Below are 23,799 nucleotides of genomic sequence, written 5' to 3' on the forward strand. Positions count from 1 at the left end.
TTTTCTTTCTGTTTGGAGCATTTAATTAATTATATCCTCACACAGCATTAGGGCGGAAAACTCCAACAGATGGTCTGTTCTAAGATTTTTTTCAAAAGTCCTTCAGTGAAAGCCATTTAGACAGGGTGGATTAAATACTTTCAACAGTGGACTTACTAAACACTGCCATGATGCTTTAACGAAAAACCTACAACAGAGACTAGTTTGTTTATTATATGTACAACTTCCACTATACTGTGGTCTTCAACATAATGCTGTGGGCCATGGAGCCAGACGTACGACAGCATCACCTACAGGATTACTAATCAGAAGATCATGATGGGCTAAGTCCCGAGTGTCGACACTCCCCTTAGAAGCTGTTAGTGATTGCTAATGTTTTTTTGGTCTCGTTGTAAAAGGTCTCAGGTGAGAGAAATACGAAGAATACCAGGAAATTGACACATTGCACCCTCGGAGGAGAGCGTAACCATGGTCACATGCAGAAGAGCGTGATACAGGGTTTAAGTGAAAGTGTAATCAAAGGTCTGCAGTTACACGTGTAGCTGTGAACACTAATAATGTAAACGGGAGGAAATAAAAATAAGGTGGCAATCTTTCATATCTGCTGTTCAGAAAAAGCCAGCCTTTTGCGGTTTGGCAACATGCAGGAGGGAGACAGGGCAGGGATAATGGAGGAGTTTGGGAACCCTTAAGGATCAGCTAATCCCATTTGGCTCTTTGTTTGGAATCAGTGGAAATCCTCTTGAGCCTGGTTCAATGAACGCTACTGACAATCAAGGGAAACAGAGGATGAAGGAGAGCAACGCATGTCCGTGCACCTGCACAGTTAAACAGTGGCACTGGATTTAGCTTTATTACTGTACTACACAGTTGCCCAGTAAGGCCACAAACAACTGGTGCAAGGAACTGTCACAAGTCATGGCTACAAAACGGCCAAATCCATCTATGCGATCTATACAAACACGGAGAATATAACAAAAATCGACGAACAATTATAGATTATGCCCCAAACAGCCGTGGTCAAACATCATATTATCCAATATATTTTAGTTAAATCCCCTGCGTATAAATTAAGGTGATTTTAAGTCAATCAAATCTTGTGCATGGCACTGTGTAAACATCTTTATTTCCATGCAAACACCAGCATATAATAACTGCATAGTATACAAAAGCAATAAACTGTGATTTTATAAGAAAAATAATCAACATTTGAGTCACTAAGACCATTAAAACAAGGCAATCACTGCTTTATCAGCCCTGCTCCGCTTGAGTGGAAAGCCAGGAATGGCACACCGCCTTTTTCCTGTTGTATTCACATTTGTTGGCACCTGTATCAAGCTATTCCCTGACACCCCCACTCAGAGGCCCCCACCCTTCCTGACAGAGGAAACACATGTTGTGAGATACGGGTCTCTTTTAGTTGCACCATTAGTAGTACAGTCAGTATTACTGAAGCCTTTATCTCACAGGCTATATGTGCGTCTTGACTATGCCACCTTCAGCAACAGCCCCCTGTCATCTTGCAGTAACACAACCACACACACAGACACACACACAGCGGGACCTCTCATGACAAGCAAATCTCATTATTTGCCACTGCTTATTTCTCTGTTGTTAGCATTTTATGAGACTTTACCTCCTTCGTGGATTAGGTTAATAACACAGTGAGCAGTGCGGCTGCCTGGCAACTAAGATGGATTTGACATTTTTCCTCAATCTTTAGGAATTCTCTTGGGATAACTTTTTTCCAATAAATGAATGCTACATCTGCAATTAAATTTGAATACATCATCCAGAAACAGTTTCTTAGTCATTTAAGGCTTATGCCACATTTTGAGAAACATCTAATTAGTCCAGCGGGTGAAGAAAATCCAACACAGTGTTCTAAGTGGAGGGTGTTGTTGCTGCTCTTAAGACAGAGTAGAGAGTCTAAAGGGAGATTAAGACAAGTCAGGGATACTGAGCTGTTTATCTGCGCAGGGCTGCGGTCCTGCATGTTTAATGCTTGCCGTCACAAGAAGCGTCTGTTTTAAAGCACTTCATACAGAACAACGCTCTTCTAAACGGTCCAGGTTCACATACAGACCTTCAGGCACATGGCCGCACCGCTGTTTCTCCATAAAGCACCATGCAGCTAACTTCATTTATCCATCCTGGCAAGGCACACTGTGGCAGCATACTGCTCACTCTGTAATAGAATCCAGCCTCCTGATACTAAGCCCCTGGAAAACAACCAGGAAGCAAACAAAAAACAAAGCCTGAAGGAGAGCTGGGTCTCTCTCCTGAACACACAGGCTTTGACAGAACAACCAAACACACATTATCAAGGTCACATGACTGCTTACTGTGCAAGACGTTCATTTGAGTCTTCAAGCTATTGTGCGGCTTTCCTCCTTCTCAGTTTTGTGAATGTCAGCTGATATAACAGAGGATGAAGGACCGTTTAGCAATACAGCCCCAAACCTCAGTGAATGTGTCACTTAAAATACAACTCATTTGTTTATTGTGGGCAGGGAGCGCACAATAGGCTTATGTCAGCTTTACAAGGAAAAAGAAAAATAGGAACTCAGTGTTTCATGTGGACTGTTTTTTTTACTGAATGGGAAACTACAGAAACTCATTAACATTCCTTTTACATCCAACAGCTTGTCAAAACTTTGTATGGAAGCGCTCGGCCTTTGACAGAATAAGTATACACCGACACAAACACTGTGTCTTGGTGGAAGCGTCTCACACTGTGGGACGCTATGACTTGCAATTTTTTTCCAGCTCTTTGTTTTGAACTTCAAATCCCATTAATCACCTCCTGACCTCTCAGACAGCTTTTAACCTGGTTGTGGGAGACAAATTTCTAGATGGGAACGAGATAATGGTCCATCAGCCACCTTCACCTCAGTTCATGTCGGGTCGTTCCATCTCAAATCCTGACATTTTAGAACAATTACTGTTCAGCCACCTTTGATTTCCATTCCCCTTATTTTAAGCATTATGATCTCTCTATATCTCTCTCTCTCTCTATATATATATATATATATATTAGGGGTGCAACGATACACAAAATTCACGGTTCGGTTCGGTTCGATACTTTGGTGTCACGGTTCGATATTTTTTCGATACAAAAAAATGTTCATGCATTTTTAATTTGTCATTTATTAAAATTATAAATATATATTTTAACTCAAAAGTACAGTTTTTAAATTTAACCCTAACCCTTGTGCGTGTTTTTTATTTTGACAGCGAATGCGCACCTGCGGACCACTTATGTGCAGCCCTGGTTATTTAGCTCATCATATTGCAGCCACAGAAATTCTTTTGTCCATGAAACCATAAAGCTGCACTTTCTTTTTGCCTTATAGTCTGATTTGTCATAACTTCTCCGTTTTGTGGTAAGCTTTTCTTTGGCTGTCACTTCTTCACCCTGACCTGTCTTATTTGGCTCAGCAGAACTGAAATGCTTTTACACACGCACTCACATAAGCTCAGCGATTCTCTGCGCGATCAACCTCTCACATGTTTAAGCTTGCTGCGGGAGATTTCACTTGTCATGTTTGCATAGTAAGCTAACGATTAATAAGACGATGTCAGAGGAATTGGTGCACAAATTATCATCACTCACAGATCAGTGCTGTCGCTCTCTATACACAGTTCGCACGATTGCAAAGTGAAAGCAAAAAAACAAGCGCAAATTCAAACGCGACTTCAATATGTCACATATTGACAGTGGCTCACCGATGCCAATGACATAATTACCCAGCTACATTTCTGAAAGAATGCAAAAGCATTGACATATATTTTTCCTACAATAGCCCGACAGGCAGGGAAGAGATAGATTTTGGTAGCCCGACTGAAAAAAATCGCTAGCTCCGGGACGTCGGGCTAGCGATATTGCAAGCCCTGTATCTGATTGAGGAATCACTCATCTTTGGAAAAAGAGAGTTTATTACAGAGAAATGGCTCTTTCCAAAATAAAAGCTATACTATCCGCTTCTTCTGAGCTATATTCTCAGCAGCATAAGGAGAATCATGTGCTAACAGCTGTCTAAATGACTCGGCTAAAGTTAGTAGCATGCTTGCTTTTTTTTGTCTGCTTCCACTTGTCTTTGCACTAGGATTAACGAGCTACCGCCGATAGCTCCGTGCATGGGGCTAGACGGCAAACACGTTAACGAGCTAACTGCGCTAACACACTAGTTCACACCAATGTAATTGAGCATTGCATGGCACATCCAACATACTGTTTTACTTTAGTCCATGACTCGCTTACCTTCAGGGTCATATGTCACATGAAAACCAAAATAATTCCAAACGCCAGATCTGAATGAGGTTCAATTTGCCTGTTGCAAGTAGAGCTTAACTTCTGTCTCGCTAGCTTGCCCTGCGCTCTTCCTTCTGACTATGCTGTCTGTGTTGAGCGCTCAGTGGATCTGCGCTCGACAGTGCAGCCTAGGCAGAGTAGTCGAACACAGATTCACTGAGCGCTCAACACAGACAGCATCGTCAGAAGGAAAATTGATAAAATAAATTACAAATGTTGTATTGTTCGATACATATGCGTACCGAACCGAAAGCACTGTATCGAACGGTTCAATATCGATACGAATATCGTTGCACCCCTAATATATATATATATATATATATATATATATATATATATATATATATATATATATATATATAGCTATCTATCTATCATATATATATAAAAAAATAAATAAAAGGTAAGGTATAAAAGGTAAGGTGAAAACCGTGCCCTAAAACCATCTTCCCCTGCTCCGCCCTCTGTAGGTTGCATCCCTCCCCCTCACTATCCCACTCTGGCCTACACTGTGTCCAAGCGAGGAATGCTAGCTATGCAGTCGGCCTGGTGAAAAGTCATTATAGTTCATCCCCTCTGGCTGGCAGGTCCCATCCACACAGTGGAAAATGCTATAAGAGTGAATTCTGAGAACTTAGACTTGGTTTAATTAAGCTAACAGCAGGCACTATAGGAGGGAGGGGGAAATCATTGGCGATGGCTCACTTTAACTACGTGTTAAGGTGCCTCTAAGCTTCATCTATTTGCCCAGCTGATGACACCTATGAGCCAGAACAACTTTCAGGGAAATCCCACATGAACAATAACATCAGAAGCAACTTTCACTTTCATCAGCGTAGTCACATAACAATTAAATATAGACACAGAGCAAGAATCTTGTGTAGTTTCCTCACACACGTCACAGGAATATCCATCGTCAGCATGGAACAGTAATCATTTTGACTCCAGTTGAGAGAAAAAAAAAAAAAAAATTGCCGTCCAGTCTGACTGAAGTGGTTTTGAATTGCAAGGGCCAGAACAAGCTCATACTCTCCATTTATAGTTAATTTATACAGTCATAGATCTGAATCAATACAGGAAACCAGCTTTTGTATTTGCTAATTATGTGCTAATCCATCCCTTTGTGAAACACAATATCTGCCCTCAGCTGATCCGAGTGTGATGGGAGGTCACTCTCAGGCAGAGCGGACTCTTTGCTTGACACTAGGCATGAGTGATAAAACAGACAGGTGTGAAAAGAAAGCAAAAAGTAGATGCTTCTATTTTAAGTAATTCTACTGACTGGATAACTTTTTAAGATAACAATACATTGGATGACAACAGTGACATAAGACTATAGAGTTTTATAGTGAGTTTCAGTTCACTGTTTGGTTGAAAATTTACATTTTCTGGCCCAGACAGCCAAACAGTACGCTGGATTACAGCATTGTTTACCTGCTGTAGTATACCTGCTCAGAACCAAACAGCAGACAGATCATTTAGCTATTAGCTGGGACATACTGGAGTCATTAGCTGTTAGGAGCTGGAACTGATAGAGACTAAAATCTGAGCCACATAACATTATTACATTAAAAACTGAACTTATCACCTGTCAAGTAAACACACTATATAGACAACAGACTACTGTAAGTTGTTACTTTAGTTATTGGTCAAATAGCTCCACTAAAAACCACAAATGTTGACCTCGTGGTGACTCCAGAACAAGTCAAGAGAAAGCCATTAACATCTATACATGAGTCCATATAAACCCATCAGCTTTTATCAAGATGTTTTAGTTAGAAAAGACATGAGTTTCCAGACTAATAGACTCAGTTTCCCCATCCTATGACTACTAGCACTCAAAAATACAAGTTTTTAAAACCTTATCAAGCAGAATACGTTAAACTTTGAGTCAACTCCACGCTTCAAAACCTCCAAACCATTTACTTTACTTTCAATTTCCATTGATTCAGAAAAGAAAAAAGTGGAGTGTTATTCTGCAGTGCACCCTTATGCTTGGCTACAATGAAGAGTTAATGGTCAGCTGCATTAAAAGATGGGAGGGAAACATCATTTTTATAGGCAAACCATGAGGGGGATAGAGACTAAATCCTCACAAAAAAGAAACACGCAGGGTCTTAAAATGAAATTTGCCAGTCATTAGTCTGCTCTTTCTAGACATTTTCCATGAGCCAACACGGACGTGTTAGTCTATAGTCACGGGAGTTGTCGTGCTTTCAGGATTTAATCCAATGAGCTTAATCTGTAGGCCTGTGCCTGCACGCAGAGGGTGACAGTTTTGCCTTAGGGGTTTTAGGCTGGACTAGGATCTCCTCTCTGCTCTGCTCGGCCTGTTGCAAAACTAATGAATAAGTGATGGTGGCCTCAAGAGTATCCATACGCCAGATACATTTTCTCATTCACTTACTCCAGTGTGGGCTGAGTCATGTAAAGACTTGTTTGTAATGGTGCCATTCATACAAGTGTTAGGCCAACAAAGACTACTTCTCAGGGCTCTGATGGAGGGGAGGCTAAACGAGAAAGCATTTGAATCGACTGTCGTTAGAAATGTGGGTCTATTCTTAGAAGATAACTGTATGCATTAGAGAGAACGACAGATTTAGAGCAAATACTAAAATAAGAATCTACATTTTGTGAGTAATGTGAGATGTAGGATTAGGCACAGGAGCGCTGATATGTCTTAACTGTCCTAGTTCGTGAGTTAGGGCTGCAGGTATATTTGGAGAAAGTAAAACTTCAACTGGACGATCCCTCTAGATTTCTGGGATGTAGAATTCATCCCAAGAGGACAATGCAGAAAAATACATGCCTGTGCTAAAATCTTTCCATTTAGAAGTTTGTGTAACAGACAAAGAGTCAGCATCAGGTTGATAGCGTGGCTAAAACTGGAGGACATCATGTTGCAAACACTTATTTTAAGGTGTGTTCGCACATCGCTAAAGATACAAAACAACCTTTGCATATTTGTACGATGCATAAACAACAAACTCTGTTCCATTCATTCAAATCCATTTCCTTATTAGATTAGAGATGAAGATGGCAAATTTGCTGCCAGCGTAGAACAGGAAGAAAAACTAGATTAACAACATAATGATGACTGAGGGAAGTTTGTGTTCGCCAGCTGCATTGAGGTGTGTGCCCTGCTAGCTTAAAAATAGCAACCTTAATGGCCTGGAGGATGGAAGCAGAGCAATACTCTCGTTGATTGCCAAGCTGTTGCTGAACAGCTCTCAACAGTAAGATGGGAGAGCAGCCTGGATTCAGACAGATGTGCACTGTATGCATAAAAAAATTAAAATAAATAAATACATGAGGATTTATATAAATGTTATAAGATTCCATAATGGCGACGAGCACCCTAAGCCTTCTTTCGTCCATGCTAATCTCCATTTGGATGGTTAAGAGAAACAAACTGTCAAAGTCATTATGGAAGAAATCCCCCCCCCCAAAAAAAAATCACTTCAGCAGAACCTTAACTGGAAAAACTTTCAAAAATAGAAACAGCTGAGTAGGAATGCCTCCATCATTGCCTTTTGCATTATGAATAATAGAAGTGTTTACAAAAAGGCCATTTGGGTGAATTGGGGGAGAAACACGTCCCAGAGTGCTGCTATGCTCTTGCTAACAGGAAAACACCCACTGGCCAGGCTCTTCAGCAGGCTCTTTCTGTTATGGTAACCTCTCGTGTGCTCCAAAACAGCTCTGCTCTATCAGGCAGAACACTCAGACAGAGTGGGCGGTTTAATGCTGAGCCCTGCCCAGCACTTCTGCTCAGCCCAAGTACAGGAAACTGGCTCTATCTAGGAAAAGTTAGGCCTCTGCTCTCCCACCAGAATATGAAGGACGGGAAGTTATGGGCACTTCCCGCTCAGGCAGGATGAAGGATTTTGGAGAGTGAGTTCAGGGGGCTAGTAAGTGTTATTCACTTATGAAAAATGTAGATCTGTGTACATGCAATATACTGGGTACGTGTGAATTCTGCTTAAGCATCCATCCGCCCATTCTCTGCTACTTATTCTTTTCAGGGTCGCGGAGGGGGCTGGAGCCTATCTTCAACCATTCGCACTTACATTCACACCTACATTTACACTTATGGACAATTTAGACTTTCCAATGTACCTATCCCCACTAACTGCATGGAGGAAGAAGGAGTGCTGCCACTCGGCTTAAGCGACTGAGGTAAAAATCACGAGATTACAGATTTCAGAGTACACAGATTTGTTAAAGCAGTAAAGAATGCCCTCGTTTTCACATCGAGCCAAGAAATCATTAAGTAATTTCACGGTGTGACCACGATTGATATTTTGGGATTCATTTCTGGCTCTAACTTAATATTTAACACTTACTTTGACATGCGGTTAAAGTACACTGTCAATTCGTGCCCGTGACATGTAATTCGTTTTCATTTGCACTGGAACAAAATCTGTCTGTCTGGCCTGTGGATCATTTGAGTTGGCTTTGCTACTGCAATATTTATGTGAACTAACCGGAGTAGCCCTAGCTTGAATGGAGGAAATCCTTTACATTTTTTTGACTGAGTGCTTTACATTCTCCCCAAAATTTCTATGCTCAGTTGAGGAATTCTCAAGCTTCCCACACTTAACTGCAAAAGCCCCGAGTGGCAAATCTGGTTTGGATTATAATCACAACTGCCAAGAGACGTGCCAAAATCCAGGCAGACAAATTTCACAGTGAGTCTGATGGGCGTGTTTTATTATTTTTTATTTTATTTTGCACTTTTCTTAAAAGCCTCCATTCCACAAGTCATCCATCACCGCCTATAAATGGTTCTGGTGGAGGTTTGAATCCTGCGTGGATACTGTACAGAAAGTTGTAATAGCACACCCGGAACGTCAGCTTAAAACTCTTTAGTGCATTTAGTATGACTATAGAAAATAAAATGTAGGTGATTGAACTTAATATGTGAAAGCAGAAACAAAGAGCCGTATCCAAGATACTCAAGAAATAAAATGCCCAGAAAATCTGAAAAATATACAGAAAATGCCACACTGCCTATTTTCAAAACCTGTTTAGCCAGTGAGGACAACCAATGACTTTCAGACAACAAAATTAAAACAATGACAGAAGGAAACTTTCTGCAAAGAACATGAGATCATTCAGTGTTTTTCCATTTCGCATAACAAATACATAACAAAGCTGTATTTACATAATAAATATATGCAGCTGCTAGCCAGAGACGGGCCCAGTAGCTCGACAGGGTTGCTTAATAGCTTAAAAGTTATCGTACCTTTTATGCACAACTTTAAGCAATGACATAATTTAAACTGGTAGGCACAAAATATTAAGACCATAAGCAATTTTACCATCACTAAACATTTCTAGTTCCACTCTTAAATTCAAGTTTTCAATTTTTTGCAATTTTAAAATCTGTCACATGGCTCAAAAGTTACAAGTCTAAACCCATTTACATTTGTGGTGCTAAAGTGCTCAAGACAAATAAGTAAATCTTCTTTTTTTGCCCGATGACAGGATATTCAAAATGTTTTTCAGCCACTTAAGCGTCATCCAGTTATTTGACTCCATAAACGCACATGTATGATACAAAAATAGCTTATCCACGAAACACAGTAAGTATATACAGGTTTTAGCCAAAGCTCAGTTAAGACCAAAAGCTGGCTCGCTATGATTAATCACCTTTGTTGAAGCAATGTAGGTGGTGTGGCAAGATAACCAAAAGACCTGCACCAATAAGACCATACCAAAAGCTAAAGTTTCATAATGCCCATGCAGACCTATCAACACCTCTCCAGTTTCAACAAAAACCGCCTTTCATGAAGGAAGTTTCACTGTGCAGTATTTTTATAGTAAGATTCAGAGATGTCACTATGGTGTGAACTCTGAGGCAGCACAGGGATCTCTGCTTCTTATGAACTAGAAACACTCCTAGGTGTTTTAAAGTTCAACAGGAATTAGGGAATTTGGCACCAAACAGCATCATAGTTTTCAGTTTGTCTAATCTGGAGCAAATGGGAATGAGACTCTTAATGGGTGCAGTGGTTACTAAAGCAGTCTCATGTATTATTGACCCATCTGCTCTCCAATCTCTACCCCCCAGGTTTTGCTTTCGCAGGGTACCATTTACCAACGGGGCAGCAGAAGCAGCTTATGCGCACTTTTACTCTGATACCAGTGCTCCTTATAGAGGTAGACAGAGCAGGAACTGCACGGGCAGGTCAAGCTGCTTAGGCCTCGCAACACAACGCGGTAATCTTCTGACTGGCTCGGTGCTACAGCCTATGTGACAGCCAGCATCTGCTCCAAGGAGACAAAACATGGCAGACTGATTACTTTCTTTTCTACTGATTTGATGAACTCAGATAATGAGTTGATTAATGATTGCGGAGCTTTAACCTTAAATTCGTCTCATTGCGGTTCCAGCTGCTCAAGCACATTTTTTGGCGAACTGAATGGCTAACAAATCCAGCTTCCCTGCATGACAGAACATGTTTTTTTCATGGCAAAAGATCCAAACAGGGAGAAATAAATTCTCTGACACATTTTTATTGTTTGAAAAATAGCCCTACTTAGAGTAACACACCCATCTAAGGTATTTCTGGAATTTCCACATCTTGGGAAAATTTACAGACTCTTAAAAAAAAAAGCTAAAGAGGAGAGGTGTGCAGGTGTGGCCCAGAGGGCTGACAAAAGCAGATTATTGTACAGTTTTCATTCACAGTTGGAAGAGAGTCAGCAATGCCATCATCAAGACATTTAACACTGCAGCTTCTATGCAGGCTCTTATTACTTGCAAGCTTTGCCTTAAGGAAAGACAATCTAAAAATGTTGCTTTTTACACTATACAGAAACACGAATCTCAAACGACAGGAAAGCAGTCTACCTGCCAAACAGCCTAAGGGGCACCTAAACTATCCAAGTTGCTGACTTGAAAGAGGGAGAGCTGCATTGTTGAAATGGTTGTTCTCCTTAAAATGGCAACACCTTCTCTACAACTGGGGATAAGACTGATAAAATCTCTTATGCTTAATTCCAAAAGCACTATTCTATAGAGCGACACGTGCATTCTGGTGATAGTTATACATGTTAATGCTCGTCTTTGCAGAGCATAAATGACAGCCCAACTTTCCCCTCTGGTTGTAGAGCTGCGTACGCACTGGCTATAGACGGCTAATAGCATCACTCCCACATAATGACACCCATCTGGTGTACAGCTCCCTCGGGTCAGGCACATAGCAGGAACACTGAGGATCTGAGTATATCACCATTAGGTGACAGGCAGTTGGGACTATTGATTACACTTACACAACTGCCCCCCTAGCTGCTTCGTACACTGTATACACTAACTAAACATTTCCATCAATTTGCCATGGATTTATGGTACACTAATCAGCCAATACGTTAACTACACTATACTCTAGCTCTGCGTAGCACGAAGACAGTGAGGCCAAGCGCAGTACTAGTTAAAATAAAAATAAAGTTGGTGACAGCAATCATGGAGCCAATGACGTCCTCAGCATGCCTAAAGTGTGAAGAAACAGAGGGCTCAGCTGAGGGCTCCGGGGTACTGCAAGTGTGTCTCCACTCAAACAGAAAAACAGTGTCTGTCTGCACGAAAGCGCACTAATTGTTAGTGAAAGATACAGCACTGCCCACTTGAGTCCAAAACATAGCTAACAAACATCCACAATCAGTGGATATGCAAGTCCTCTACAGTACATTATAATATGTTTCCAGGCTTTTAAACATGCAGCAACATTTACGCGTGAAAACATCATTATGGCTTCAAGCAGGATGGGTGACAACAACCACAAGCTTTCCTTTATGTCCTTGAAAACAGATCCCTCCATTCCTGCTGTGGTATTTACATGTTTTATGGAGGAATTAATTACAAGCTGCGTGGACAGTGGTCTTGTGTGCAGTTGCATTCTTATCCCACTGAGAAGCTTCAGCAAACACTTGAACTCCAAGTTGCAGCCATGCATTCATGTCTAAAAAGGTCATATACAAAGGGCTGGAGTCTACGAGATGGCAGGTACTAGTTTTGAAATGATATTAAAGTTGTCTCGGGCAACCGCAAAACAAATTCCCCCACAGAGTTTCTACAAGTTACTTCAGTCTTCCTCGAGCATGTTGATTTCCCAACACGCATTCTTCTATCCATTTCTCCTCTCCTCCCTTAGGCGTCCCTGGCAGTGCACCAGAGTGAGGATGAATAAATAATATGAAGGTGTGGTTGGATGTCTGGGATCGTGACTCAGGATTCCATTTCCCTGACAGAAAGCCTGGACGGTGTACGTTTCAGTTGCCTAGCAGCTTTTTTCTTTTTTCCAGGAAAGCTGGAACAATCAGACGGAGCACCAAACACCGAACGCACTCTGGACACAACAAAAGGGTCAACTCCTTTATCCAAGCTGAGCTCTGAGGAAAACTGATACCGAGCAGGTAGGCTTCAGGTCCTCGTCACCCAGATGTTGTCACTGTCACTGGACACTTTATATGTGTCTGAAGCATGAAATTGGAGCCTCGTGCTTTCCTTTGTGAAGCCGTATTATGTCATCTCGGTGCAGCCCTGTGAAGTGATCCCCTCATTGACACACAGGACTTTGAACGTGCACTGATTCTCTACAGACTCTAGGAAAGGAATGACATACATACCTGAGCCTAATAAAGACAACATTCTTCTGTAATGTTGAACACCTTGCAAACGCCTATTGTCTATTATGCAAAACCTACCTATAAATACAAATCACTTCATTACCCCACGTTTGTTTTTGTGGCTGTTGTTTTATTTCACTTTCATTCATTTCCAGTCCTACATTTAAGTGGGAGATCCTTTGATTCATTCTATGCTCTCATGTATATGTGATAATCATGTTTCCCTTGGTCTTTAAATGTATATTTGGACTGGTAATCTATCTGCTTTAACAGGAAAGCTCGTTGAGTCAGCACTTCATTCAAAAAAATTCCAAACGGAAGAGACCGATTACATTTTTCTGTCACCCATATCTTCATTCATTAAAAAAAAAAAAAAAATGCCACCCCCTGGCCACACACACACACACCCGTTCATAATGCCCACGTGCTCTAACTCAGCTGGTCTGGGGTCAACAGGGTGAGAATGAAAGTGAAGGATTTAAAGATTGCCAGCATTCATGATGAGCTCCAAATGTTTTGTGTAAAATGCAAACAGGAGGAAGCTGAAAACGTTGTTTGTTTTAAATATATATTATGATTTATAATCAACAGTCTACCAAATATTGTTCAAAGCTGTGTGGGAGCCTGTTACCCATATCACTCCAAGTGTGTCAGGGGTATACTTAAACCTTAATTATATCACCCTAAAAGGCACGCGTAGTCCTGCTCAACTGATCTGAAGTCAGTTATTTTCTCCAAAAACGTGTGCGTAAGAAAAAGCAGGTCTCTCATTGCTCCATAAAGTTTTAATAGACACTGATGACAGTGAGCGTTGTGGCGCAGAGGAGTGGGAGTTAAGGTGAGTACTTACGACCAGCACCGACGTCCTCACCACCTCCGAGACACTTTGCCTGAGTTCAGCAGCGGTGCCAGGTTTACCCAGACCCCGCGTAAATTTCCTGGTCTCCGGATGCACCGGAGTGGCCATCGCTACGCGTCCCTTGGGATTAATTACCGTCCAATCCACGCGTTTTATCAACAGTTTACAGGAAACTCATCATCGGCTTATCCGCGCCTTCGACCGCCGCTAGTGCGCACCACGAGTTTGAAGTTGGGTCATGTTGTGGTGTGGCCGCTGGTACGACGCTCCCATTCCTCGATTCAGTTTTCGTTCTTGAAAATCAACACATGCCGCATCGCTCCGGAACTCTGCCTTCTCTTATCGGGTATTGTTGACACAATAAAGTGTCCTCTTGAGTAGCGTTTCATTGGCCGTCCAGCGCCAGGCAAGAGATGTATAATCTGTTTTCTCCCTTGCGTACTCCGCCTCTTACCGGCTTGAAGTCCTGCCCACTTGCTGTGTGTGTGTAAGCTGGTGGGCCTGGACTTTGGACTGCGTGCAGTTACAGTATGAATGACTGGATCAATGCTTCCCCATTACCACAAAAATCACAACCGTGGCGAACAAGCCTCTGGAGTGTCATCACAACATTCCTCTTTTGTGACACCGGAAACTGGCCTTTAAAACAGTATCAAACGGTACTGTTTAAAGGCCATTTTTCCAAAGCTACTACAAAAAACAGATTATATTGAAAATAACTGAACTGGTTCAGTGACACACTATAAAAGACTGAATTTATGTACTACTTGTGAGTTAAAAACAAAAAGAGTACTCCCAAGTACTTGTATAGAAGCCTTCTAGCTGCACTTTTCATCTGATTATCTTTATTTAAATTTTTTACCCAAATTATTATATCTATCTAAAAGTAAAGTAATAACTAAAACCGGGAAATGATATTTTATTTAACTGAAAAAAAGACCATCCTTTTAAAAGAAGCTGACTAAAGTATACTGTGTGCTTATATAAAACTAAAATGAAAATCCTTAAATTGTGTTTACGTTTAGTTTATGTCAATGTGGTCAAGTTTGTCAACACATGTAGGATCAGGGACTTTGGTGCATATGCTTTTTTGTAAGTGTTGGTATAGTAATCATTACCATAAACCTGTTTAATGAGCAAATCTCCCCAGCAAACCAAATGAAAACAAAACGAAAACTCAAAATGAAATAAAAATAGAAAGTATAATAACTTTAACTTTACCTCCATTGGCCTTTTAAAACTATTGTCCACTACCTTTAGCAATTTAAACGGTGAAGCCTTACCTTTAACTAACAATTTCAGCTTTTAGCTATCAGTTTATGAATTGCTAAGCTAAAGAGCTAAACGTATTAACGTAATTTAATCCCATCCTTCAATTGCTTATTCACGTCCTTTCAGGTTTCCAGTTACATTTGTTTGCTAATATTACAGCAAAACCTTCTAGCAGTTGCTATTTAGCTAACACCGTTAGCCATTTTGTAAGCTATTTTAGCTATTTTACCATTAAAAATAACTGTATTGATCTTTGCTGCCATTTTCTACGCCTTATAGATTACTTTAACTTCATTGTTAACTTTTCTGTTCATACCTCTTCAAGTCCGCTCAGTCACAGTTAAGCTAATCTTTGGCTAACTCCCTGTGCGGTAGAGTTATTTGTTAGCCCTGGATGGGAGTCACAGCTGATAGCAGTGTATCCTCCCCACAAAGAGTACAGGACAGAAGGGACACTGTGCAGTGATGGCTTGACTGAGAAAGCTTTCTTGGTCAGTGATGCCATCTGCAGGCCACAGCCAACAGAGCCATAAACACACTGCACATCTTCTTTTTACCTACTGAAAATCACCCCTGCCTCTGTACTTTAAGGAAAAAATACACAGAACTCGCAACAATCCGAGTTTGAGTATGTTTTTTTTTTATTGCTTTCATTTCCAAAGAGCTCTCTGCTGTCTGGAAAAAACGCTGCAATTCTAGGCAGAACTGAGGTTTTCCATCTCATATACTTCACTGCAAAACCCTGTCGAATGCATATTTCCATTCATTCAGACCCATAAACAGATCTGTGTTTATATGGGGAGGCAGCCTAGTTTTGTGAGGGCAACGTCGCTTGGAACTGAAAGTTTCTGTTTTGTTTTGCACATAATCCTTAAAGCTTTCAATTACACTTGCCATCATAACGCAGCGATTATGAGCACATCTCACATTTTCTCACACAACTGAATGGGAACTTCAGAGTTAATTTATATATATTCATATATATATATAAAAAAGAAAAACTCTGTGATTGGAATCATACAACAAATTTCAGCAAATAGAACATTTACTTCACTTAAAACGGCATCAGTGGTGATGGCAGCCACCCCTGGCCACAATGTCGAGGTTTACGTCAATAATACGACAAAATAATTTCATTTCCTTCTTTTTGTGCTGGGCCAAGTGTGATCAGAGCGTCAGCTGTTAAAGGGTGACCGTTTTCCGTAGAATGAACATGTAGACAAAATGTTTATGACAATGCAGTGAGAGTTTAACTATCTAAGAAAGAATACTGAATATCTAGTATCAATGTGTTCCTGCATTTAAAAACAACCGATGACAAACATGTAAAACCAGAAATAGAGGAAGTGGTTCAGACCATTAGAAAACAGTATAAAATGACATCCTTAAAAAGAGGTTTCAGAGTTGAGAGTAAAAATGCCAAAAATGCAGTCTCTGATGCAGTCTAAACCAGCGGACATGTCACCATTAAAGCATTAAAAAGCACCAAATGTGCATGGACACATGTACAAATGTCCCAGATATGCGTAGAAAAGAAAAGCAAAGAGTCCGGAGTGGGACAGGACGGGCGGATGCCACCCGAAGGAGAAAGGGTATGGAAACTAGGTGAGCCAACTCATTAAGCGTGGGTCTCTTTGCCGTTCAGACCACGAGCTCGACTTGAGGGGACAGTAGCGCTGCGGATGACCTCCATCCACCTAAAGGGCAGAGAAAGGGCTTTTTAATCAGTCCTTGAAGCATCGAGGATGAAAGAAAACTTTTAAAAGATGACATATTTGGTACCTCTCGAATGTGTATTCACTCTCTGATCGGAAGTAGTAGACGTGGGACTTGAAATGCAGCTTGAAGACATAGTCCTTGTGGATGTTTTCGGACTCTGAGGGGACGGTGACCGAGTAACCGAGCAGTGGAAGGCTGGCCAATGGGTAATCATCCTAGAGAGGGGGAAAAACAAAAGTGATTTAAATAATTTGGATTATATCATGTAAATAATTTCAAAAGGAATCAACAGACCGAGTAACAGACATCAAAAATGTAGATGGGGCAAAATATGACACAATCCCTTCCATAATAATGCAATCATGTCATCCCTCTGGTGGTTTCCCAGAGGGATCCAATGAGGCTTGCTGTGAGAAAATACTGAAGAACAAATGAGTTTTTAATCATATACACAAAGGACAAGCTTAGATTTTTATAGAACTCTGCTCTAAATCCACGTGGGCCTGGCATTGCATTATTTAGTATCAAAAACAATGCTATACTTTTTGTTTTTTATACCCTTTTTGCTGAAAGTGCACATTTTGTAAAGATCTGTTCGTGTAAAGCAAACAAATTTGACAGCTAGTCTAAACTTGGGTGAATCGAGTGTTCTAGTTTCTGAACTAATGCAGCTTTAGCTTTGGTGCAAGTGTGGTTTTGGCATCTTCATTGCTTGTATGGTCTGTTAAATGGGCTGGTCCTTCTGTAGTGATGGTCTGCTCTACTTGAGCAGAAAACATGTGTCTGATGTCTCATCCACCCATTCACACAAGCACCTTTTTCTACACCTAAGTGCTTTCTATAAATCTGTTTCTAAAGACAAAGGGGGACTGTGGTTTTGAGATTGTGGCCCCCAAATTGTGAAACTCAAAACTTAAGAACCACCTGTTCAGGCTTGCTCCTACTTAGCTTTATGTAATTATACTATTTTAATTGTTGTAGCTTGTTCTTTGTGATTTTTTTGTTCAGTTACATGCATTTATAGTTCGATGCCTGGCTGCTACAGCCCGCCCTCAGGCATCACCAAAGCCGTCCACATGAGATATTTTTAAATTATTTTCTCGGCTGCTTTCTGGAAAAAAACATACTAGCAGCAGCCAGTGGCTCCCTCCAGCCTTATAGTAGATAGATCTATGGTATCAATTTTAAAAACTTAGCAGCATCCTTATCAAATTATTGCATTCACAAGATTTTCAGAAATCTTGACCTCTAACCTTGAGTTTGAGGTCACTGGGGGTTGAATTCCTCCGAGAGTTTTAGCAGACACACTTATAGTATCAATTTGAAAGTCCTACGTGTTGTCACCCGCCCGCCCAGCAGGGTAACGACAATACCCCATCAACGACACAACGCTGAGGGGTAGTAATGGAAAAGCTCCACTGCTGTCTTTCACCTTTACTGGAAGGTGCACAAGTCTCCACTGAAGAGCATTGACAGCATATTTTACAAGTCTTTTCAACTCAAACATGTGCAGCACATTTAATTTTCTTGCAACTGTTCCATAAATTTTGGTCTTCCACATAATTTGTGCTAACTTCATGAGCCTTTAATACACAGAGGGAGTGTTAGTTTTTATAAAGTTTAGGAGTGGCATTATTTTTTCTTTAAATTCACAGTATGAAATACTGCATGGGAAAACGCATTTACCTCAAATACGGCACACAGATTCGATATTTCACACTGAGATCTGATGCTTTCAAGACCAGTCGAGGAAGCGCACCACCATCCTCACAGTCAAACAACAGGACTTTGAGAGCGTGTACTCCTTACCTGGTGAGACTTGTAGAAAAACAGGCTGAAGTTGGTGAAGACAACCCAGAGCTTCTGCCAGCCGTTGCTGTTCTTGAACTTCCTTAGTAAGTTTCCTGATAGCTGATTCTACAAAGAGAAAAACAAGCCTGATTCTGACGCTTTAAAAGCCATCCATATCTCACTATTAGTGCAACACTCGTGAAATTTAACTTCTATCTGCACTTTCAAACATGCAATCAAGCTACTTTGTCTACTTTTCTAAAGAGGCTTCATTTTACTAGGTACAGCTTCCAACATGATCTGATGTCGTTGTGTTGGTGCTGTTCTCAGATCAACAAAACTAATGTTGCCTCAGGTTCAACATTGCAAGGGACCAATCACATTGTACTGATGTCATAGCTTTGCGATGTGAAAACACCATCACACCACAAACCACATCGTAACGCTAACCCCATAACCTTAACCCCCAACCATGGGCAGGTCTTTTCCAAATCGCAATGCTATGACATCATAAAAATGCGATTGGTCAGATGCAATGTTGATCCTGGACAAACACCAGCACGAGGAGATCAGATATACTAAAGGTTCCCGCCCTAATCTGACACACACAGTGTGTTCAAATTCGTTCATTTAAATGAATTAGACACACTCAAATAATGATTAAACACACTGAAGCCTGCATAATTATTCCTCCTCTTCACACTGACCATTAGCAGACAGTCTGTTCCCATTTTGCCTGTAGTATGTAAGAGCGAAGGTACAAATTTTAGATTCAGTGCAGAAATATACCCCAAATTTGAAGCTTCTGCAGTCTGAAATCTTCAGATTAAATCGATATTTCCCATTTTTCCAGGAAAAAGAAAATTGTGTTGTAAAAAAAGCCAGCAATTCTTACCAAATATTAACTATAAAAAAAAAGAAGATTCACTCCATATTTTCTTCCGGTCATCCACACCTGCTCTACAATCCCGCAGAGTATGGCAGTGTTTCTTCATGAAGTTGTATTACAGTGAATGTAACACAAGGACACTAGAAAAAGTCTTTCTTAAAATCTAGCTGTGACATGCACTGAACTTCATAAGGACTGTGGATTAATTACCATTAAAATCACCGGCAGTAAGAACAGGAGGAATTTTATCAGAAAGGAAAAATTGTTGAACCTGTGTGTTTTTGTTTTTTTTGTTTTTTTGGAAGTGTGACAGACTTACTTTGGGAACCAAGCCTTGAAAACACATCCAACATATACAAGAGAAGATATTTTAACACTAAAGACACAAAAACTGATTCTTAAGAGCCATTTTGTGTCTAAACTTTCTAAGACTTGTGGGAGTAGATGAGCTCTCACAATGGCGAGGGGATTTTTGGCTGGGCTACTACATAAACTTTCTATTTAACCCCAGCATGGCTAGTTGGGAATCACTGGTTTAAAAGAATAACTATAAGGCAGGAAGGAAAAATCACAGTTTTGGCCCCTCTGCAATAAATTATGCTTAATTAAAGTCTTTAATAGTGGTGTTAATACCATAATATTTCACTATGTCGCTATGAGGTATTGCTACAACTTTAATTTCAATTTCCTCTCTATAAATCTTGCTTCCTGCGATACAGTTCAAATAAAACATAAACACAGGGCCTCTCCTGTCTGCCTGGCTCCTTTACCTCTAGACTCCTGCAGGATTCACTAAAGGAGAGGCTCTGAACACGGTACCAGCAGATAACAGACAGAGGCACTGGTCCCTGGCCACTCGGGGGCCCCACCAGGGGGGTCTTATTCTCACTGACTGGACTAGGCTCCTCTACCACGCAGGAATGCACAGACGTATGGGGGAAAGAAAGACAGACAGACAGAGAGAGAGAAAAAAAACAGACAGGGAGGGAAGGAGGGACAGAAACACAGAGACTGAGTAGGTGAAACACAGGCATGCAGTGGCAGGGGTTAACACTCAGGCCGACGGTGTGTCCAGGCAAGGCTGTGAAGAGGACATTGTTACAACTACAGAGGAAGAGCAGAACTAGATCAGGACACAGCTGGGTTGTAGGAAGGCTACATCCCAAAACAGGATCCGTTCTGTTAATGCGAATGAGGACGTTTAGCACATCTACGTACTGCTCTCTCTCTCTATTTATAGACGGTCAGAGTTGCCGGGAAGAGAAGAAAAAGGACAAAACAACTCAGGAAAGCCACAGTTTGGAGTTTAGATCAGGACGTCACATTGGCTACTGCCAAAAGAAGGAAACGTGAGAACAGTAACCTCCTCGAGGCTGTAAATGAAGTAATCCAACAGTAACTCGTAAAAATAATTCAATGAATAAAAACTCCCCATACACAAAAGATCAGAAGCAGATCGGTTTAAAAGCACTGTGTGGAGGATTTGTTGACTAGCAGTGGTACAGCTGAGTCATGTTTTCACAAACACTGACTGGTCCATGGAGTTTGCTTTGATGCAAATGCATGAGGAACCTTATGCATAAGGGTAGCGTCACATCACATCCTGTCACTGGTTTCACACTATTCCATCGACAGACAGCTGTTTGCGTGAATTTTACGGAAGAGGATTAAGGCCACTGGAAAAAAACAAAAAGCGGGCACGTCTTTTTTCTTTTCCAGAATTCTGAGAAAAAAAAAGTCAGAATTCTGAACTTAAAGTCAGAATTCTGACTTTTTCATCAGAATTAATTTTTCTCAGAATTCTGACTTTAATCTCAGAATTCTGAGAAAAAAGCTAGATTTCTGAGATTAAAGTCAGAATTCTGACTTTTTCATCAGAATTTTTTTTTTTTTCAGAATTCTGACTTTTAATCTCAGAATTTATTGAACTTAGAATTCTGAGAAAAAAAGTCAGAATTCTGAGCTTAAAGTCAGAATAATGACTTTTTTCTCAGAATTCTGGAAAAGAGGAAAGGGAAAAAGATGAGCCCACTGCCCCCCAGTGGCCCTAATCCTCTTCTGTAGAATTTAGAAAAAAAGAATGCACAATTTAAAAAAAATTAGGGCAGTCTTAATCCACAAGTTTATAGTTAAACTTATAGTACTGACCCTAAAGAAATGTTTCTAAATCTGCAGCTTCACTTGGCTTGATGGTGACTTATGGTGAATTTGAGCTAAATGCGGTAGTTTGCAACTAGCTGTCATTATAAAAGAGCATGTGGCATTTAAGGACACAGATACCTACTGGAAGACTGAATTTTTAGATCTGACAGTGTGGATGGCTACAAGGAGGAATCCAAACGAGCCATAATGTTGCTTTGTATCTGCTTAATGTGTAAATAAGACACTGTCGCTGACTATTTTGCCTTCATCAAAACAAAAACAAAAACAAATAAATTATAATTTTCAAAGTGCTGCTCCAAAGTGGTCAATTATACTTTCACAAACCACTTTATTACGATTACGTTTGATGTGTTTATTTGCCTTCAGAGCTGCCTTCATTTTTTCATGGCATGGACTAAACAAGGCGCTGAAACATTCCTCAGTAATTTTAGTCCACATTAATAGGATCCCTTCACAGTGCACCTTTAAAAACTTACTTGTGTTTCTTATTTCAAGAGCAAACAAACTTCTTTCATTATTTGTTCCAATCAAACTTGTTTCTGATTTAATAATAAGTGTTGTGACATTTAAAAAAGAGTGACCCTTGCTAATTTTGTTTAAAAACAAAAAAAGCGACATTCTGCATTAATGCTCCAGCTGAATTAGTAGTTAATGGGATATAGCAACCTGTTAAGCAGCTTAAGGGGGATACTGTTCCCACTGAAAGATCATCAAAGTGAATTCAGATACAGCACACACTCAGAAACAGAGAAAGAAAACAGCGGGGCAGGAGGAGGGGGGCAGGTCTGAGGTGGTCTGATACCTCCACGGCTATGCTAAAGTCCACCATTGACACGCTGGTGTTCCTGTGCCAGCACACGTGCACCATGGTGTTACCACGGTGAGGCGTGGGCTTCTCCAATGACACGTGGGGAGCTGTCATGTCGTCCTCGGACTCTGCCTCCACCGAGGAGTCCTCTGGGCATTCTGGGAAAGTCAGGAGGTTGTTACTGCTAGACAATGAGCAGGATGATGAAAGAGGGGGAAGGAGAGGCGCTAAAACACAGACAGCGTCAGACCAATCAAAAATCAGCATGTATCTGGGAATTCACATGGTGTGTCTCTTAACAGTTAACGCTGCTTCATCACAAAGTCAAGCTTCTCACATTCAGCTGTGTGGCTTCGTACTAACTTACTGTTGTCTGTCAGGCTGCTAGTCAGCAGCTCAGATGAAGGCCCGTTGCTGGTTTTTGCCATTTCTATCGCCATCTTTACGTCCTCCATCCACTTCTCCATCTCTACCAAAGAACTGGAGGAAAAAAAACACACAAATGGACAGAATGCTGAACAAAACAAGCACAAAGAGTCACAGCAGGGTAGGCCCGGTGGTCAGAAATAGTCTGGTTAGCCCAGCCAAATGTTCCTCTTAAATAACAGTAAAACATGAACCATCTGTTTATTGAGGCAAAGCGAATCAGTTAAACATCTGAGGGCGGGAAAAGCATGAACTCACGTTGTTGTTGACTGCATGCTTTATGAATTGATTTTATTTTTATCTTCCAAGTATACTTTCTTATACTGTTAGCTTATTTTTATTTGATTTAACAAAAAAAAGAAATATGCAGATGAGTTTTTAGTAGCTTTTCTGAGTAACCTGCCATCCTCCTCTCAGGGGGCAACATCCCTCTGTTAGAGGGTAAAGCAACAGACTCTGTGTAGCCAAAGAGGCTAAAAGGGAAAAGACTGCAAATCAGAATTTTATGAGCTCACTGTAACTAAAAGTAGATGCTTTTAAAGATATAACTCAACTGCATCTAAAATATTTTTAAAAACCTGCCACTTTAGGTTCAAGGTGCAAGGTGTTTGCTGGCAATCGTACCTAGCTGCTACTACTACGGACTGCCGTTGCCCAACCAATGTGAAGGCATGAGGTACACCCCACTCATCCTCACTCTCTCTGATCTGGAAGAAGAACACAGAGACACAGAAAAGACATTAGAGAGCTGCAGTATCTAGGACAGCAAAGACCAAAATAGGCAGAAAAGGAGGGAAGGCAGGAGGGCGGATGAAAAGGAAGCGAGAGAGAAGCAAACGTGCAGCTGTCCTGAAAATATGTGTGTATGTGTGTGTGTGTTCCTGTCTACCTATCTTTGTGAGGCCCGAAATCTGCATTCTACC

At 40.8% G+C, this 23,799-nt stretch overlaps 2 protein-coding genes across 8 annotated transcripts in view; both read right to left on the reverse strand.

The window, feature by feature from the left end:
• LOC120717603 (dedicator of cytokinesis protein 9-like) overlaps window positions 1-14,530 on the reverse strand; it is a 73,628-nt gene extending 59,098 nt beyond the window's left edge. The window contains exon 1 of one of the 3 annotated variants that reach the window (XM_040005735.1): window positions 13,800-14,530. In XM_040005735.1, the coding sequence (XP_039861669.1) occupies window positions 13,800-13,916 (117 nt within the window). In that variant the 5' untranslated portion in view covers window positions 13,917-14,530. The remainder of the gene's footprint in view (window positions 1-13,799) is intronic. The other 2 variants (XM_040005733.1, XM_040005730.1) reach the window with 2 other exon arrangements.
• A 1,167-nt stretch (window positions 14,531-15,697) lies between these two features.
• The window catches only part of LOC120717604 (FERM, ARHGEF and pleckstrin domain-containing protein 1-like), a 58,607-nt gene continuing 50,505 nt past the window's right edge, over window positions 15,698-23,799 (reverse strand). For 2 of the 5 annotated variants that reach the window (XM_040005736.1, XM_040005738.1), the window contains exons 22-27: window positions 23,501-23,583; window positions 22,818-22,930; window positions 22,445-22,677; window positions 18,609-18,716; window positions 16,863-17,014; window positions 15,698-16,777 (exon numbers count right to left, since the gene is read on the reverse strand). In XM_040005736.1, coding sequence (XP_039861670.1) covers window positions 16,699-16,777; window positions 16,863-17,014; window positions 18,609-18,716; window positions 22,445-22,677; window positions 22,818-22,930; window positions 23,501-23,583 — 768 coding nt within the window. In that variant the 3' untranslated portion in view covers window positions 15,698-16,698. Of the gene's footprint in view, window positions 16,778-16,862; window positions 17,015-18,608; window positions 18,717-20,249; window positions 20,387-22,444; window positions 22,678-22,817; window positions 22,931-23,500; window positions 23,584-23,799 lie in introns of all 5 variants that reach the window. The other 3 variants (XM_040005739.1, XM_040005740.1, XM_040005741.1) reach the window with 2 other exon arrangements.

This window comes from Simochromis diagramma, unplaced genomic scaffold (assembly GCF_900408965.1).
Source record: "Simochromis diagramma unplaced genomic scaffold, fSimDia1.1 OVJJ01000501.1, whole genome shotgun sequence".
Taxonomy (NCBI): Eukaryota; Metazoa; Chordata; class Actinopteri; order Cichliformes; family Cichlidae; genus Simochromis; species Simochromis diagramma.